Source organism: Entelurus aequoreus, linkage group LG26 (assembly GCF_033978785.1).
Source record: "Entelurus aequoreus isolate RoL-2023_Sb linkage group LG26, RoL_Eaeq_v1.1, whole genome shotgun sequence".
NCBI lineage: Eukaryota > Metazoa > Chordata > Actinopteri > Syngnathiformes > Syngnathidae > Entelurus > Entelurus aequoreus.
This window is the reverse complement of record NC_084756.1, coordinates 21,640,244-21,658,999: the sequence shown is the minus strand read 5'-3', so window position 1 is coordinate 21,658,999 and position 18,756 is coordinate 21,640,244. Positions and strand designations below refer to the sequence as shown.

Below are 18,756 nucleotides of genomic sequence, written 5' to 3'. Positions count from 1 at the left end.
ATGACCGCTGGTTAATGTTTTGCTTCCGTGTTATCCCGGGTAAAGAACATTTTTATTTCACCTTGTCCTTCTTGTTGGACACTCCTGCCTTCTTCTTCGATGTTGGTCTGCTGGTGGGCTCGTCCTCATCCTCAGCGGCCAGCAGCTTGCGCAACTGTGGCGCAAGGCGGGCATCAACGGCACTCAGTTTGTTGATGAGCTGCAGGCAGGCAAGTAACAAGGACTGGAAATGTTTTTTTTGTTTGTTTGTTTTTTTAAAAAGGTAAGATACACCTTCTATTCTCCTGCATACTTGTAATCCCACTCAAAGTACACCAAATGACAAACACTAGAATTCCTTCTGTCCCTCAACTGCAGAGTAGGAGGCGCCCATTAGTGGTTAGGTATTATTAGGATGGCAGCATCTAATGCAAACTGAATTTATACAATTTAATACATACCACGAGTCGGCTCCTTGCACCACACGCACTCGTGTTGCTGTGAAGGACTTCCCATTACTATATGTAAATAAAAGTTCATGTTTTAGCAGTAACTTAGTTGTCAGAAGTGTTTTTTACACAAATAAGTTATCATTACGACCGAAATGATCGCGTCTCTGTTGGGATGCGTTCCTCCCTTCGAAATACTGTGACTGTGAGAAGCTCCGTCATTTAGGAGGAGTTCAAGGGAAAATACACTTTATTTTATTTTGCCTATCAGTCACAATCATCATGAAAAACATGACGATGGATGTAAAAAAAAGTTTTGCATTCTAAATATTACATAAATGCAATCAAAAGTTTGCTTACAATGGAGCCTATGGGAGCCGCTCAATTCCGCCTATAAAGCCCTTAAAAAAAACATCCAAACACCTCCATTAATGTTTTATACACATGATGTAAGTATATATGTAATGTAGTAACGGGCACATTTTAAAAAAAATGTACCTTTTTTGATCATTTTAAGTATACGCGGTGCATTAATTTAAAAAACGCATCAGACTGCAGAGCCAACAAACATAATAAAACATCACTTACTGTATAAGGTCTGCTGTCATTAGGATGCCAACTGCTAGGATGTTCATATATTCCCATTTAGGTGAAAAACGACTCATAATCCTTACGAAGAAACCTTGGGGGGGTTGGGGGGGATACCTACTTATCGGAATTCCTATTCAGACTTCTTCTGTCCAGGTGAGATGCGCGATTTATGATCTACAATAAACTTACAGGGAACAAGGAAGCGAGAAAGCAGCATATAAACACACACGGTAGTGATCACCGCCGCTATAAATAGTTTGTCTGCGTTAGCGCTTATAATAACAATATCACTAATACTTGGTTAATATTCAAGTCACAAAATGTAAATGGAGTATTGTTGGCGCTTTTTGGATGGTTATTTATTGGATTTTATCAGCGAAATAGAGGACCTACCATTTGCTTCGCTATAAGCAGACTTATTTACAGGTTTGAATGCATTAAAAAAAAATCCATCCGTCGTCATGTCTTTTATAATGATTGTGAACGATAGGCAAAATTCCAAAAAAAGTACAGTTCCCCTTTGTGCATAAAGCTGCTGCTCCTCAGCACTAAAGGGGACGAGATGAAGTGGTTTGGGCATCTGGTCAGGAGGCCCCCTGGACACCTGGGGAGGTGTTTAGGGCACGTCCCACCAGTTGGAGGCCACGGGGAAGACTGTGGGTCTCACACTCACCCTCTCTCTAAGGGAGCCCCCCCCTGATGGATGAAATGCAATCTTTTTGGCTGCTGTATGTCATAAGATTACTTATTTTAGTACAAAATACTTCTGACAACTAAGTTACGGGAAGTCAAATCCTGATAAACATCTTAACCCTTATGGAAAAATTAGACAATCTTATTCATCCCAATATGTGAGTCACAACTTAAAAATTATTCATGAGAACATTTGTTTGTTTGTGTTTTAGATTGAGTGCAAGAAGTGAACAAGCAAATGTGTTAGCAATTTCTTTGAAATGAAAATGGGGGTAGAATTTAACAAACTCTGCATCTTTTTGGACATGCAATGAGAAACTGGAAATATGCGATGTACCATATGTAACTGATATAACTGTATGCATGTTCAAAATAAACTAATACCATAACCCCAATTTTTTTCTGCAAATGAAAAAATACAATACACTTTGATGTACAAAACAAAAAAACCCAACTTATTTCATGTTGTTTCATTTCTAATTGTATATTTAGCAACCTTTGCCTTCCCAAACTCCACTTTAAAGGCCTACTGAAACCCACTACTACCGACCACGCAGTCTGATAGTTTATATATCAATGATGAAATCTTAACATTATAACACATGCCAATACGGCCGGGTTAACTTATAAAGTGACATTTTAAATTTGCCGCTAAACTTCCGGTTCGAAACGCCTCTGAGGATGACGTATGCGCGTGACGTAGCCCGACGAACACGGGTATGCCTTCCACATTGAAGCCGGTACGAAAAAGCTCTGTTTTCATTTCATAATTCCACAGTATTCTGGACATCTGTGTTCGTGAATCTGTTTCAATCATGTTCATTGCATTATGGAGAAGGAAGCCAAGCAAGCAAAGAAGAAAGTTGTCGGTGCGAAATGGACGTATTTTTCGAACGTAGTCAGCCACAACAGTACACAGCCGGCGCTTCTTTGTTTACATTCCCGAAAGATGCAGTCAAGATGGAAGAACTCGGATAACAGAGACTCTAACCAGGAGGACTTTTGATTTGGATACACAGACGCCTGTAGAGAACTGGGACAACACAGACTCTTACCAGGATTACTTTGATTTGGATGACAAAGACGCAGACGTGCTACTGTGAGTATGCAGCTTTGGCTTTTTTTTGCGTATGTACGTAACTTTTTTAAAATATATAAGCTTTATGAACCTTGGGTTAGGTGAACGGTCTTTTGGGCTGAGTGATTGTGTGTGTTGATCATGTGTTTGAATTGTATTGGCGTGTTCTATGGAGCTAGGAGCTAGCAGAGGAGCTAGGAGCTAGCATAACACGTACCGTACCGTAAGTGCGCGTCACGTACGTAACTTTTTAAAAATATATAAGCTTTATGAACCTTGGGTTAGGTGAACGGTCTTTTGGGCTGAGTGATTGTGTGTGTTGATCGGGTGTTTGAATTGTATTGGCGTGTTCTATGGAGCTAGGAGCTAGCAGAGGAGCTAGGAGCTAGCATAACAAACACGCAGGTGTTATTATGCAGGATTAATTTGTGGCATATTAAATATAAGCCTGGTTGTGTTGTGGCTAATAGAGTATATATATGTCTTGTGTTTATTTACTGTTGTAGTCATTCCCAGCTGAATATCAGGTACCGTGAGTATGCAGCCTTGGCTGCTAAACATTCGATAACTTGACCGTATGTGCGCGTCACGTACGTAACTTTTTAAAAATATATAAGCTTTATGAACCTTGGGTTAGGTAAACGGTCTTTTGGGCTGAGTGATTGTGTGTGTTGATCAGGTGTTTGAATTGTATTGGCGTGTTCTATGGAGCTAGGAGCTAGCAGAGGAGCTAGGAGCTAGCATAACAAACACGCAGGTGTTTTTATGCAGGATTAATTTGTGGCATATTAAATATAAGCCTGGTTGTGTTGTGGCTAATAGAGTATATATATGTCTTGTGTTTATTTACTGTTGTAGTCATTCCCAGCTGAATATCAGGTCACCCCCGGCTCTCACAGCATCTTCCCTATCTGAATAGCTTCAACTCCCCACTAGTCCTTCACTTGCACTTTACTCATCCACAAATCTTTCATCCTCGCTCAAATTAATGGGGAAATTGTCGCTTTCTCGGTCCGAATCTCTCTCACTTCATGCGGCCATCATTGTAAACAATAGGGAACTTTGCGTATATGTTCAACTGACTACGTCACGCTACTTCCGGTAGGTGCAAGCCTTTTTTTTATCAGATACCAAAAGTTGCAATCTTTATCGTCGTTGTTCTATACTAAATCCTTTCAGCAAAAATATGGCAATATCGCGAAATGATCAAGTATGACACATAGAATAGATCTGCTATCCCCGTTTAAATAAAAAAAATTCATTTCAGTAGGCCTTTAATCGGTCAGCTTTACAGATGCCATGTGTTGTGGTAAAGACATGTATCGTGAGACTGTGTCGTGCAATCACATGTCATAGGAGAGAGCTGCTTCTCACATTAACAGCGCTCAAAAAGGGTATGGCGTCTATTAGAGCGGAGGACTTACGTTTCTGTAGGTGAGCAGTCGTTCAATCACTGGATGGTTATGAGCGGGGATTCGTTTGGCTTTGAGCACCAAGTAGAAGCTGATGTTGGTGCAGTAACTGTGGCAGAGAAGCGGTAAACCGTTGTATACTTGATCATGTGAGCACAACTTTACTACTTACTTGAGATAAAGCTGCTGTTTGGTCTCAAGGTAGTCAGCGCCCTTTTGGAAACAAGAGCCAGCAAGTTAAGTTTGATGTTAAAAAAAAGTTTAAAAATAGGACCCATTAAGTCAAACAATTAAATAGAAGAGTTGACATATTTGTTAGACAAGGAATTATTCCAAATTGGCAACGCTGAACACAGATGCACAGTAAGATAAAAGTATGTTAACACCTACAGGCCAGCCTCAGGGGTAGACATTCTGTGGTTTGATGGTCACAACGCACTTACATAAATATGATTGCCCTATTTTCCGGACCATAGGGCGCACCGGATTATAAGGCGCACTGCCGATGAATGGTCTATTTTCGATCTGTTTTCATATATAAGGCGCACCGGTTTATAAGGCGCATTAAAGGAGTCCTATTTTTTTTTCTTTTCTAAATGGAAAACACTTCCTTGTGGTCTACATAACATGTAATGGTTGTTCTTTGGTCAAAATGTTGCATGGATTATGTTTTACAGATCATCTTCAAGCCGCTTTCTGACAGTCGCTTCCGGATGCGCCGTTTTGTGGGCGGTCTTATTTACATGGCCCACCTTCGGCAGCGTCTTCTCCCCGTCATCTTTGTTGTCGCGTGCAAGGACGGGAGCGGAACAAGTGTCAAAAGATGGAGCTAACTGTTTTAATGACATTCAGACTTTACTTAAATCAATAATGGAGCAGCATCTCCTCATCCGTGAAAAACCGTCCGACCGGAACTCTCTAATAAATAAAGTTCCTTGGGTGAATAATGTAAAGTCACTACACCGGTATGTTTTAGCGCTTTCATGGTGAGTTTACTGACAGATATAAGTAAGAATTTTACACTACTTTATATTAGAAATGGCAACAGCGGAGGATGAATGTAGAGAGATAGAGAAAAAGAAGAAGCTTATCGCCAAGGATGAAAATAAAGGCGGACGCGCGCAATGTTTCAGGATTTATGCAGATCCCAAATACAGATCAGCAGCTACCAGAAGGTAAGAAAAGTTGCTTTTGCATAATATTGCGAAACAAAATACCAGCTATGTCTTAATTTATACACACACCATAATACTTGTATGTTTAATGCGCCGACAATCCATCAAGCGGTGCGAATTCATAGCTTACCAAAGTCATACTAAAACTTTTTGATAGATTTTTGAGCGCCGTGTGTAATGTTCTATATTTTCAATGGAACATTTAAAATGTTGCTGTTTACTTGAGTCATATTGCCATCATAGTGCAGTCTACACGTATCTCTTATGTTTGACTGCTATCTACTCCATCCATCCATCCATCTTCAACCGCTTATCCGGAATCAGGTCGCGGGGACAGCAGCTCCAGCAAAGACCCCCAGACTTCCCTCTCCAGAGCAACATTTGCGACTTCCTCCTGGGGAATCCCGAAGCGTTCCCAGGCCAGAGAGGAGATGTAATCCCCCCATCTGGTCCTTGGCCTGCCGCGGGGCCTCCTCCCAGTGGGACGTGCAACGAGGACCTCCCTAGGGAGACGCTCGTGAGGCATCCGCACGAGATGCCCGAACCACCTAAGCTGGCTCCTTTCCAAGCGAAGGAGCAGCGGCTCTACTCCGAGTCTCTCTCGGGTGACTGCACTTCTCACCCTATCTCTAAGGGAGATGCCAGCCACCCTTCTGAGGAAACTCATTTCGGCCGCTTGTATCCGCGATCTTATTCTTTCGGTCATTACCCACACTTCATGACCATAGGTGAGAGTAGGAATGTAGATAGCTCGGTAGACCGAGAGCTTTGCCTTCTGGCTCAGCTCCCGTTTCGTCACAACAGTGCGGCAGAGAGACTGCAATACTGCCCCAGCTGCTCCGATTCTCCGGCTGATTTCCTTCTCCATCTTTCCCTCACTCGTGAACAAGACCCCGAGATACTTAAACTCCTCCACCTGGGACAGAGTCCTGTCCCCTACCCGGACTGTACAAACCATCGGTTTCCTGCTGAGAACCATGGCCTCAGATTTGGAGATGCTGATCCTCATTCCAGCCGCTGAACACTCGGCTGCGAACCGATCCAGTGAGAGCTGAAGGTCACGAACCGAAGGTGCCATCAGGACCACATCATCTGCAAACAGCAGTGACGCAACCTTTAGCCCCCCGAGACGTATACCCTCTCCGCCATGGCCACGACTCCGCCTAGAAATCCTGTCCATGAAAATCACAAACAGGATAGGTGACAGAGCGCAGCCCTGGCGGAGACCAACCCCCACTGGAAACGGATCCGACTTACATCCAAGCACCCGGACACAACTCTCGCTTTGGTTGTACAGAGATTGGATGGCCCTCAACAGGGTTCCCCTCACTCCGTACTCCCTCAGCACCTCCCACAAGATCTCCCGAGGGACGCGGTCATATGCCTTCTCCAAATCCACAAAACACATGTAGACTGGATAGGCATACTCCCAGGCCCTCTCCAGGATTCCCGCAAGCGTAAAGAGTTGGTCAGTTGTTCCACGACCAGGACGGAATCCACATTGCTCCTCTTGAATCTGAGGTTCGACTATCGGCCGGACCCTCCTTTCCAGTACCTTGGCGTAAACTTTCCCAGGGAGGCTGAGTAGTGTGATACCCCTGTAATTAGCACACACCCTCTGGTCCCCCTTTTTGAAAAGGGGAACCACCACCCCAGTCTGCCACTCCCTCGGCACTGTCCCAGACTTCCACGCAATGTTGAAAAGGCGTATCAACCAAGACAGCCCATCAACACCCAGAGCCTTCAGCATTTCTGGACGGATCTCGTCAACCCCCGGAGCTTTGCCACTGTGGAGTTGTCTAACTACCTCAGTGACTTCACTCCGAGAGATCGACGTCGATCCCCCATCATCCTCAGGCCCTGCTCCTATCAGGGAGGGTGTGTCTGATGTATTTGGGTTCAGGAGTTCCTCAAAGTGCTCTTTCCAACGCCCCACGACTTCCTCACTTGAAGTCAGCAAAGTCCCATCCTTGCCGTACACAGCTTGGATGGTTCCCTGCTTCCCCCTCCTGAGGTGCCGTATGGTCTTCCAGAACAGCTTTGGTGCCGCCCGATAGTCCTTCTCCATGGATTCCCCGAACTGCTCCCACACCCTCTGCTTAGCCTCGTCCACAGCCACGGCCGCTGCCCTTCGGGCCCGTCGGTACCTTGCAACTGCCTCCGGAGTCCCCTGGGATAACATACCCCGGTAGGACTCCTTCTTCAGTCGGACGGCTTCCCTGACCACCACTGTCCACCAGGGTGTTCGAGGATTACCGCCCCTTGAGGCACCTAAGACCTTCTGGCCACAGCTCGCATCTGCAGCTTTAGCAATAGAGGCTTTGAACATTGCCCATTCCTGTTCAATGTCCCCAACCTCCACAGGGATGGCAGAGAAGTCCCACCGGAGGTGGGAGTTGAAGTCCTTCCGGACAGAGGACTCCTCCAAACGTTCCCAGTTCACCCGCACTACACGCTTGGGTTTGCCAGGTCTGTCCAGAGGTTTCCCCCGCCATCTAACCCAACTCACCACCAGATGGTGATCAGTTGACAGTTCAGCCCCTCTCTTCACCCGAGTGTCCAAAACATACGGCCTCAGATCAGCTGATACGATTACAAAATCGATCATTGATCTTTGGCCTAGGGTGCTCTGGTACCAGGTACACCTATGAGCATCCTTATGCTTGAACATGGTGTTTGTTATCGCAAGTCCGTGACTAGCACAGAAGTCCAATAACAATCCACCACTCAGGTTCAGATCAGGGAGACCGTTCCTCCCAATCACGCCAGTCCAAGTATCACTGTCATTGCCCACGTGCGCGTTGAAGTCCCCCAGCAAGACTATGGAATCCCCTGCCGGCGTCCCATACAGGACCCCATGCAAGGTATCCAAGAAGGCTGAATACTCTGAACTCCTGTTTGGTGCGTATGCACAAACAACAGTCAGAGTTTTCCCCCCTCCAACCCTAAGGCGAAGGGAGGCGACCCTCTTGTCCACTGGGGTGAACTCCAACGTACAGGCACTCAGCCGGGGACTCGTGAGTATCCCCACACCCGCCTGTGCCCTCACACCCTGAGCAACTCCAGAAGTGAACAAGGTCCATCCCTTGTCCAGGAGTGTGGTTTCAGAGCCCTTGCTATGCGTAGAGGTAAGCCCCACCAGATCCAACCGGTAGCGCTCCACCTCTCGCACCAGCTCAGGCTCCTTCCCCACCAGCGTAGAGACGTTCCACGTCCCGAAAGTCAGCCTCTGCTGCCCCGAATTGGTCCGTCCGGAGCCTCCACTTTCACCGCCATCCACTTGGCAGCGCACCCGACCCCACTGGTTCCGACCGCGGGTGGTGGGCCCACGTGGCAGAGAAGATGGTGTGTCCACGTAGCTTCTTCGGGCTGTGCCCGGCCGGGCTCCGTGGCAAGCCCGGCCACCAGGCGCTCGCTGAGGAGCCCTACCTCCGGGCCTAGCTCCGGAGGAGGGCCCCGGGCTTCCTCCGGGCCGGGTAACGCATCCTCTTTTAGTGTAGTTCATGGGGGGTATCGTAACCCTGATGGGGGGGGCATTCGGGTGCTACACCTTGCCCAAGGGTGATGCTATCTACTGGTCACACTTATTACACTATGTACCAAATAAAATTGCTTCGAGGTCGTTGGTAAGCAAAACCAGAATGATTCCGTACATTAGGTGCACCGGGTTATAAGGCGCACTGTTTTGAGGAAAAAAAAGGATTTTAAGTGCGCCTTATAGTCCGGAAAATAAGGTAACACTGCAGTTAAGAAGTCCAAATGCATGAACCTAAAGATTTAACGCCTTGGCATTGTTTAACACGAGTATCCAACAATGCAACAACATTTATGGGTAACAAAAAGATGCAATTCATCATAGGTCCCGTTCAACTTTTTCTCAAGCACAATTCCAAGCACACAATGATTGAAATAAAAGTGTGACGTGTGTTCTGCACATGAGTAAATATAAAAGAGGTCACCTTTCCTGGTGGGATCTTTCCATCCTTCACCATCTGCATGAGGGGCTGCAGCTCATCCTTCATTTCTGTGAGCTGAACACAAGAGCATTTCAATTCAATAAACATCCATTACACAGACATTCACAAACATCAGGCAACATAGCGCTGATATTATAAAATTGTAAATATACTTAATTTACTGAGTTAGCCTACAGCTCTTTAGGTGACAGTGTTGCGGAGTTCATTCTTCTCTGCCTACCTTTGCCTTGAAGTCCTGAATGAGTTCAAGCAACTCGGGCGATTCCTTCCTGAGCAGCTTCATTTTCTCCTTCTTGGACATCTGCTTCAGGTCCTTCACAATTCTCTCCTCCTTTTGCACAACCTTCTCTTTGTTCTTCTCCTCCTCCGCTGCAGCAAACTCCTTCATGTACACAAAACGCTCATCAATGACTCAGAGAAAATATCATGGCAGTAAATAAAGGCCGGTAAATACCTGAAAAAAGTTGAGGTCATAATCCTCCTCAGTCAGGTTTTCCGTTAAGCGGTTTTGGATATTTTTGGCCTCTTCTTCCTCCTCTTGTTCCTCTTCTTCCAACTCTTTCTTTGTTTTACCTTCTGCAACGATACAATGGAAATGCACCACATATTAGCACAATATCATTGTACAATATCTACTATCACAATAAATCACCGGGTGTGACGTTCACACCGATATACAAACACCACACCTCCAATAAACCACTTTTCCTCTACTCAAGAAAAAAATTAAAGTTGGTGGTAGACCTTGAAGACATATCAATTATGTTGAGTTTTTGTTGCAGAGGATTTTTAAAAATGTTATTGCTACAGTGTCGTCCCTTTTGCTCCTGAGAGCTTCCGTAGCTTTAAAAAGGAAAACAGAGTTAGCTTCCATCGTAGGACAGAAGGCTTTGAATTGGATTTAATATGAGGCAGCATTCATAAAAAATAAACGTTAAAAAAACAGGACTAATATCTACAATATATAATACTGGAAGTTAAATTAATTAAAATACATTTAATTAGTCACCATAATACAATAAATTACATATGTTATATTGAATTTTAAAACTCATAATAATCAAGTATCATTAAAGATGACACAATAGCTGTTTTTATATATATATATATATATATACACACCGGTATATAAAAAAATATTTAAAAAGTCTATTATTTTAAATAAAAGATACTTTTGTATAAAAAGTGCAAGATGTCAGTAGAGTCCATGCAACACACGTAACGCATCTAAATATTAGTTAAAGGGGTCATATTTTGATTTTTTTTCTCCATTTTAAACACTTCCTTGTAGTCTACATAACACGTAATGGTGGTGCTTTGGTCAATATTTTGCAAAGATTTTGTTTTGCGGGCCGTTTTCAAGTCACTTTCTGACTGTTTCTTCAGAATGAGCCGTTTTGTGGGCAGTCTTATTTACATGCCGAAGTCCTCCTCCAAGTCAACCTCCCTTCGCCGGTCTCTCCAACCCGTCAGCCATGCTGTAGTTTTTAACTCCCATATGAAGTCTACTGAATTATACGTTATTTTTTTAATTAGAAATGGCAAAAGTAGGGGAATGTTAGCATGCATGTGCATGTACGAGCCAGTCTGCCCCACAACAAGAGGATAGAGAAAATGAAGAAACGTGTTGACTGCAACTTTGGACTGAATCTGAATAAAAATTGCAGACTTCTTAGGGTAAATAAACCTCTACCACACATGGTAGGACTGGGTATGGCCTGAGAATAAAATCGCAGATTTTTTCACAAAGAATTAGATTTATGATTTTTTCTCCCTACATTTTAAATAAGCTAATGAATACAAACAGACATAATTTAAAACAGATTTTGCTGTTAATTGATTAAAAACTAGTGTGGTGCATACACTACATCTTACTGTTTCTGCATTCTAATTATAATCTTTAAAAAAACAATTATAAACCAATTGGACTTTGTATAAAATATATATTTTTAAACTAAACAGATGAAATTTGCCTATTGGCATATTTACTGTGATGCTTTTGCATATTTAATGTGATGCTTTTGCTCATATGTCGATCAATGTGCATTGTCCAAATCAAATAGTTATTCAATATAGAGCTTCCTATGGGAGGAAGAACTTCTGTCTTGAATACAATACTTCTGTAAATAAAAATGTAGCAATGAGAGTAAGTAGATAAACAAAGGCTTTGTTTTACTGTTTGGGCACCACATCTTTGGCGACGTGCAAATAGACAGCTATAGTGAGCGTTTCCCCTGTGCTTCTTTCTCACCATACCTTGTGTAAACGGTTTAATCTAGGCATTATTTTCAGGGACGGGCTTTTCACTTGTGCCACATAAATACAGAAAAATAAGTGCATGAAAAATACAACTCACTATAACGCTGAATTAGTGGGAGCCTTGGGCTTATTTCTTTGCAATGAGATGCAGATGGAAATCAGTCTTTGGCTACAATCTGTCACATTTATATTTTATGTTAATTATTGTGCATTGTATCATGTCACAAAGTTATAACAGATATAACAAATGGCAACTTTATATTAAGAGTTGTATTGTACATCTATAAACAAACTTATTGGTATGTCTAGTAGGGGTGTAACGGTACACAAAAATTTCGGTTCGGTACGTACCTCGGTTTAGAGGTCACGGTTCGGTTAATTTTCGGTACAGTAAGAAATCAACAAAATATACATTTTTGGGTTATTTATTTACCAAATTTAGCAAAATCTTCCACCAAAAATATTTTTCTTAGTGGAATATTTGATGTGAAGTAATCGGAACCTTGGACAGGTCAATAATTCATAATAACATTGATTTTGATTCAATATTATGTTTTGAGCAATGACAGTTTGAAAGAAAAAAAACTGCTTTGTTTTATTAGTCAACATTGCAACTTTTTCTAAATTACATTTAACCTTTTTTAATATCACTTTTGTTATGTTTTTGTGTATTTTAATAGTATTTTTAGAATGTGCCGTGGGCCTTTAAAACATTAGCTGTGGGCCGCAAATGGCCTCCGGGGCACACTTTTGACACCCCTGCTATAGATAATAAAAAATTAAATCTGATAAATCTATGGATAAAAAGCAGAGCCTGGCGACGCATGCACGTTTATCCTAACTCTCTCTCTCTGTCTCTGGCCCTCCCTCACGAATGCTGCTGTGCGCACAATTTGTTTTGTTTTTAACCCCGTCTTAACCCTGAACGTACATTGAAAATACACGCAACCCTAACTCAAAATGCCGGACATTTGAAGCATTTAAGAAACTCCGCCCGGACAGCTCCGCAGAAGAGGACATGTCTGGTAAAAAGAGGACGTATGGTCAGTCTATCGTAGCCCGTTAGCTGCTAGCATGCCGTGTGTTGTGCCTCGGTGTGCATTGTTTACACAACATGCGTTACGCTACTTAATATATCCGTGTGGAAACTCGTTCGGTACACCTCTGAACCGAACCGGAACCCCCGTACCGAAATGGTTCAATACAAATGCATGTACCGTTACACCCTTAGTGTCTAGTGGGACAGGCGAAAGTTGAGTTGGAGAAAAGGCAGTTGTTTATAAATTATTTAATGTTTCTGTGCGGCCCGGAAGCAAATGCGTCACAGACCCGTACCGGTGGTTGGGTACCACTGCTGTATAGCACGTTATATTGTGTACAAACACTCACTAAAATATGGACTTTTGTCAAGGCTGGAACCCATTATTCATATTTACCTGGTTTCTTATGGACAAACGTGCTTCACTATATGAACTTTTAGATTTACGAACCCTGGTCAAGAACCAATTAAGTTCGTAAATCGAGGTTTTACTGCATTTTGAACAGAACTGTGTGTCATTCTTACTTGCGGCTACATAGTCTGAATCGTAGAATATCTTCTTCTTGGTGCCCCATGCTAGATCGTTGGGAAGTTCTAAAGAGGAAAACCAATGTTCAAATTAGCTTTTTGAAGTTTGGACAGGCTGATGTACTGAGGTCGGACCGTCATCTTTCTTCCCCTCCAGATCACTGTCCATGTCTTCATTCTCCTCTTCTTCGTTGTCGTCGTCATCATCATCATCATCATCAGTCTCCAAAGCCATCACTTCCTCCTGCAGAAGTATTGTCTCTTAAAGTGATTTAATGACAACAAACTTAGGCAGGAATTTTACCTCATCATCCAGATCCTCCTCATCGCTCTCCATGTGAACTCCGCTGGCCAAAAGTTTCTGTGCCCAAAAGTCCAAGTGTGATAATACAAACCAGCATCATGGAAAAAACGGAGGTTTCTAAACTTACCGCAATCTGCGCCTCGTGGAACTCATCGACCGTATCTTTCGTGTACTGTGAGGACCTCTGAGGTGACACATAAGAAGTCACGTGAATGAATGAACACAGAAAACTAAAAAAGTTAAACAAGTTGTCTTTCACGCTTAAAAACTCAACTGAAATTAAAAATGTATTTGTGACACTGAATTCATGTTATGTTTTATTGCAGGATTTTCATTTTTTTCTTTCTAATATGAAACACTCAAACAATCAATACGGATACAGAGCCAACCATCGGTGAGAGCACATATTGTACAGTAAGTGTTTGTTTTATTATGTTTGCTGTCTCTCATGAGTAGTAGTTGTTGAAAGAAAAAGCGAAGGTTGCGATGCGTTTAAGGCTGAAACGACGCGTCGACGTAGTCGACGTCATCGGTTACGTAAATACGTCGACGCCGTTTTTGTGCGTCGACGCGTCGCATATTTACGTCACACTACCGTCATGGCGGAGCGCAAAGCAGACTGTGCGAGCGAGGGGAAAAACGCACGCCAAAAGTCGTCAAAAGTGTGGGAGTATTTCAATACACAGCCTAATAATGTTGTTGTATGCACACTGTGTCGAGCAGAAATGGCCTATCATAGCAGCACAACGGCTATGAACGAACATTTGAAAAGAAAACCATCAACCATCAACTAGTCAATCGTCCGCGTTAGCATACGTTGTCATCATTACACAAATACATGAATGTGTCATTTGTATCTGCTAGGGGTGTAACGGTATGTGTTTTGTATTGAACCGTTTCGGTACGGGGCTTTCGGTTCGGTACGGGGGTGTACCGAACGAGTTTCTAAGCTAAAGCTAACTTTATCTGCTAAAGTCTTAACAAGTTGCTTTGCTTGTCTGCCTCTGTCTCAGCACGCAGCATTGTCCCACCCATACAACCATCTGATTGGTACACACGCAGCATTGTCCCACCCACACAACCATCTGATTGGTACACACGAAGCATTATCAGCCAATCAGCAGTGCGTATTCATAGCGCATGTAGTCAGCGCTTCAGCGTCGAGCAGATAGGTGTTTAGCAGGTGAGCATCAGGCAGCGGACTCTCCCCAAATGATAATAAACACCTCCCAGTCAACTACTAGTAACATCACTATGAGCCCGTTGACCTACTAGAAACTTAAACTGCAGCTCAGCTCGCTCGCAGTCCTGGTTTGAGGTGAAGGCTAATTACCTCTCAGTTCCAGCCACATCGACCCCTTCTGAGCGCCTATTTTCAGCTGCTGGGAATATTGTAAACAAGAAAAGAAGCAAAGCAAGTAGACATGCTAACCTTTCTTCATTACAACTGTTAGTCACTCACTGGAATGAGTAGAATTGGTTATTGTGTACTGTGTTGGACTGGATGTTTATTTTGCACATTTTAAAAGCAATACTTAATGTATACAGTGCTCCAGAATATTTAGATTGGCACTTTTTTGTATTGGATGTTTATCTTTATTTTTGCACATTTTAGCAAATAAGCAATACTTTCACTTTTGTTGAAATGTTTACACTGTTGTTACAGAATATTTCGTTTTGCACTTTTTTGTATTGGATGTTTATCTTTATTTTTGCACATTTTAAAGCAAAATAAGCAATACTTTTACTTTTGAAATGCTTATACTATTGCAGAATATTAAGATTTGCACTGGATGTTTACTTTTATATTTGCACATTAAAAAGCAAATAAGCTACTTTTAATTTTGTTAAATGTTAAAAGTTTTAAATGTTTACATTGTTACAGAATATTTTGTCATGTTGTTGTCAATGTTGACTGAGTGGCCATACTTTTTTTTTTGTAAATAAAAGCCATGCATTTTGAAAAAACTGGCCTACTTTTATTTTTTCATCTTCATTTTAAATAATTAAAAAAAAAAAAAAATCGGTAAAAGGAAAAATAATCTATAGATGAATCAAAAAAATAATCTATAGATTAACCGATTAATCGAAAAAATAATCTATAGATTAATCGATAGAAAAATAATCGTTAGCTGCAGCCTTAGATGCGTTTGTGAAATTAATGCACTGCCGAATGCTTAAAATGACCAAAATATGTAAATATTACATGTTATTATGAATGTGCCTCTTACATTACATGCATACTTTAATCGGTGGAGGTTGTTAGATGTTTTGGTGCGCGTTATAGACGCAATGGAGCGACACCCATTGGCTCCATTTTTAGCTGACTTTTGCTTTGATTGATTGATTGATTGAAACTTTTATTAGTAGATTGCACAGTACATATTCCGTACAATTGACCACTAAATGGTAACACCCGAATACGTTTTTCAACTTGTTTAAGTCGGGGTCCACGTAAATGAATTCATTGCTCACATTTATTTACTAGTTAGAATGCAAAAAAGGATTGTGAATGATAGGCAAAAATCCAAAAAAAGTACAGTTCCCTATAACTCCCCAGAAAAAGAAAAAAAAAATCTTCCTATTGCTGCCTTTTTTTTTTAAATTACACAAATTCTCACATCCAAAAAAATACATTCTGGCTTAAAAAAATTAAATAAGCACACAAACCTCAGAATATAGCACTTCCACATATTGTAGAACAGTAATTCTAAGATGGCTCTATCTAGTGGTACGCCAAAGAAGTCTGTAAATATGTACTGTATAGAACAGTGTTTATCAACCTTTTTTGAACCAATGCACATTTTTTTCATCGAAAAAATCCCAAGGCACACCCCCAGCAGAAAATTTTAAAAAATTTAACTTAGTTGCCTATATGGACAAAAAAAGTTGTTCTTATCAAATATCTGACACAATTGTTTAATTTTAAACCATAAACTTGTCTCTTGTCTCAAAGTACGCCTACAAAGCGCGACTTATACTCAGGAGCGACTTATGTGGGAAATTATTAACACATTACCGTAAAATATCAAATAATATTATTTATCTCATTCACGTAAGAGACTAGACGTATAAGATTTCACGGGATTTAACGATTAGGAGTCACAGAAAGTTTGGTAAACGTATAGCATGTTCTATATGTTATAGTTATTTGAATGACTCTTACCATAATATGTTACGTTAACATACCAGGCACGTTCTCAGTTGGTTATTTATGCTTCATATAACATACACTTATTCAGCCTGTTGTTCACTATTCTTTATTTATTTTAAATTGCCTTTCAAATGTCTATTCTTGGTGTTGGCTTTTATCAAATAAATTTCCCCAAAAAATGCGACTTATACTCCACTGCGACATATATATGTTTTTTTCCTTCTTTATTATGCATTTTCGGCCGGTGCGACTTATACTCCGAGCGACTTATAGTCCGAAAAATACGGTATCAATATAGATCAATACAGTCTGCAGGAATACAGTCCGTAAGCACACATGATTGTATTTTTTTATGACAAAAAATAAAAAAATAAATAACCCATACCTGGACATAACTAAAGGTATGTTTTTGTGACAAGGTTATTCTGTCTTGTGTGGGCGCGGTCTTTCTGGCGTCACTTCCTCTCCGAACTCAGTTTGTAAACGATCAATGAGTCCATACAAAGCTAAGGGTCGGAGATTCAAGAAATACACGGCACACTTACCCGTGTAAAAATTTGTCCGAGGAGGGGGACCTTAAACGCTGGTTTAGTGCGGTTGAAACGGGGTTTAGGCTTCTCCAAAGTGGGCTGGCTCAGGGTGGAGGACAGAGTAAAACAACTTGCACTGAGCCTTGTCTATAAAATTCGCTACACCTCCCTGATACCGAAGTACACGTCAAACTACTTCCATAACGTAAATGACCGCCATAACCACAACACCAGGGGGAGCTCCACAAACAACGTTAAACCCAGATTCTGATCTAACAAAGGTCTTAACTCATTCTCCTTCTATGCCACATCGATATGGAATGCACTCCCAACAGGTGTAAAAGAAAGTGAATCTCTATCCTCCTTCAAAACCGCACTAAAAGAACACCTCCAGGCAACTACAACCCTAGACTAACACCCTCCCCCCACCACATCCCACCTCCCCGGATTGTAAATAATCAAATGTATATACTTGTTCTTATGCTTTCTGAGCTCACTATGTTCGCTGCACATATCCTACCAAGTCAGACCTACACTGTTTCAATGTCCATTTCTCAGGTGATATAATTGTTGATGACTGAAGTGCTGATATCAACCAAACCTAACCCTCCCCCACCCCAACCCCCTCCACATCCAATCCCCCGGATTGTAAATAATTCAATGTATATACTCTGATGATTAACTTGTGTGATGACTGTATTATGCCGATAGTATATATTTGTACCATGAATTGATTAATGTGGACCCCGACTTAAATAAGTTGAAAAAAATTATTCGGGTGTTACCATTTAGTGGTCAATTGTACGGAATATGTACTGTACTGTGCAATCTACTAATAAAAGTTTCAATCAAATAATTATTCATTTAAGGAGTTATCCGGCTTAGTGTAGACGTAGCCTTAGAGTTGTCCGACGTTTTGTGTGGCCTTAAACGCATCACTGCCGTTAGTGCGTGTGTTGGAGCACAGAGTGGTACTTAGTGAAAAAACGTTGAAAACCACTCATGTAGAACAAGTGTGCAACATTTTAAACAAATACATGATAAGTCGGAAAATTTGCATATAAGGATAGGAGCATTTCAAAGTTTATTGCTCGATATTACAATGTATACCGGCACAGCCAACGTCATAATGTTAGGACATAACGATACATTTGGGTAGTAATAATCCACACTTACTTTATCGGGGACAGGCATGTTTTTGTACGCTTCTGGGTCATCCTCATGATATTGCTCCTCTTTCTTAAGCCTCTCAAAGTGTTGACCCCTACAGGGTGTAAACATGGGGGTTTTATACAATGAAAATACATGTTTTTAAACAAGGTTACAGGAGCTAACGTTGTGTTAATCTCACTAGCAGACGTAACTGTTAGCCAAACTCACCTTTTAGCGCGAACCATTTTGAGAGTTGATTCAACACAGTTTGCGACCAAGCAGCAGAAGTAAACAATCTAAAAAATGTTTAAAATAAGTGTTTATCTATTTTGTGCGTAAACCAGCCGGGGAAGAAAACATAACCGACTCCCATGGAAAACCATGTGCTTCCGCAACGTCTTCTTCGGTGTCGTGAAACTAGTTTGGAAAATATACT

At 41.7% G+C, this 18,756-nt stretch overlaps 1 protein-coding gene across 1 annotated transcript in view; it reads right to left on the bottom strand.

Moving 5' to 3' along the window:
* utp3 (UTP3 small subunit processome component) overlaps positions 1–18,756 on the bottom strand; it is a 24,256-nt gene extending 5,500 nt beyond the window's left edge. The window contains exons 1-12 of the mRNA XM_062037563.1: positions 18,549–18,756; positions 18,345–18,432; positions 13,612–13,668; positions 13,485–13,541; positions 13,316–13,424; positions 13,178–13,246; positions 9,809–9,930; positions 9,575–9,736; positions 9,337–9,408; positions 4,375–4,415; positions 4,215–4,311; positions 62–199 (exon numbers count right to left, since the gene is read on the bottom strand). Of these exons, the coding sequence (XP_061893547.1) occupies positions 62–199; positions 4,215–4,311; positions 4,375–4,415; positions 9,337–9,408; positions 9,575–9,736; positions 9,809–9,930; positions 13,178–13,246; positions 13,316–13,424; positions 13,485–13,541; positions 13,612–13,668; positions 18,345–18,432; positions 18,549–18,565 (1,029 nt within the window). The 5' untranslated portion in view covers positions 18,566–18,756. The remainder of the gene's footprint in view (positions 1–61; positions 200–4,214; positions 4,312–4,374; positions 4,416–9,336; positions 9,409–9,574; positions 9,737–9,808; positions 9,931–13,177; positions 13,247–13,315; positions 13,425–13,484; positions 13,542–13,611; positions 13,669–18,344; positions 18,433–18,548) is intronic.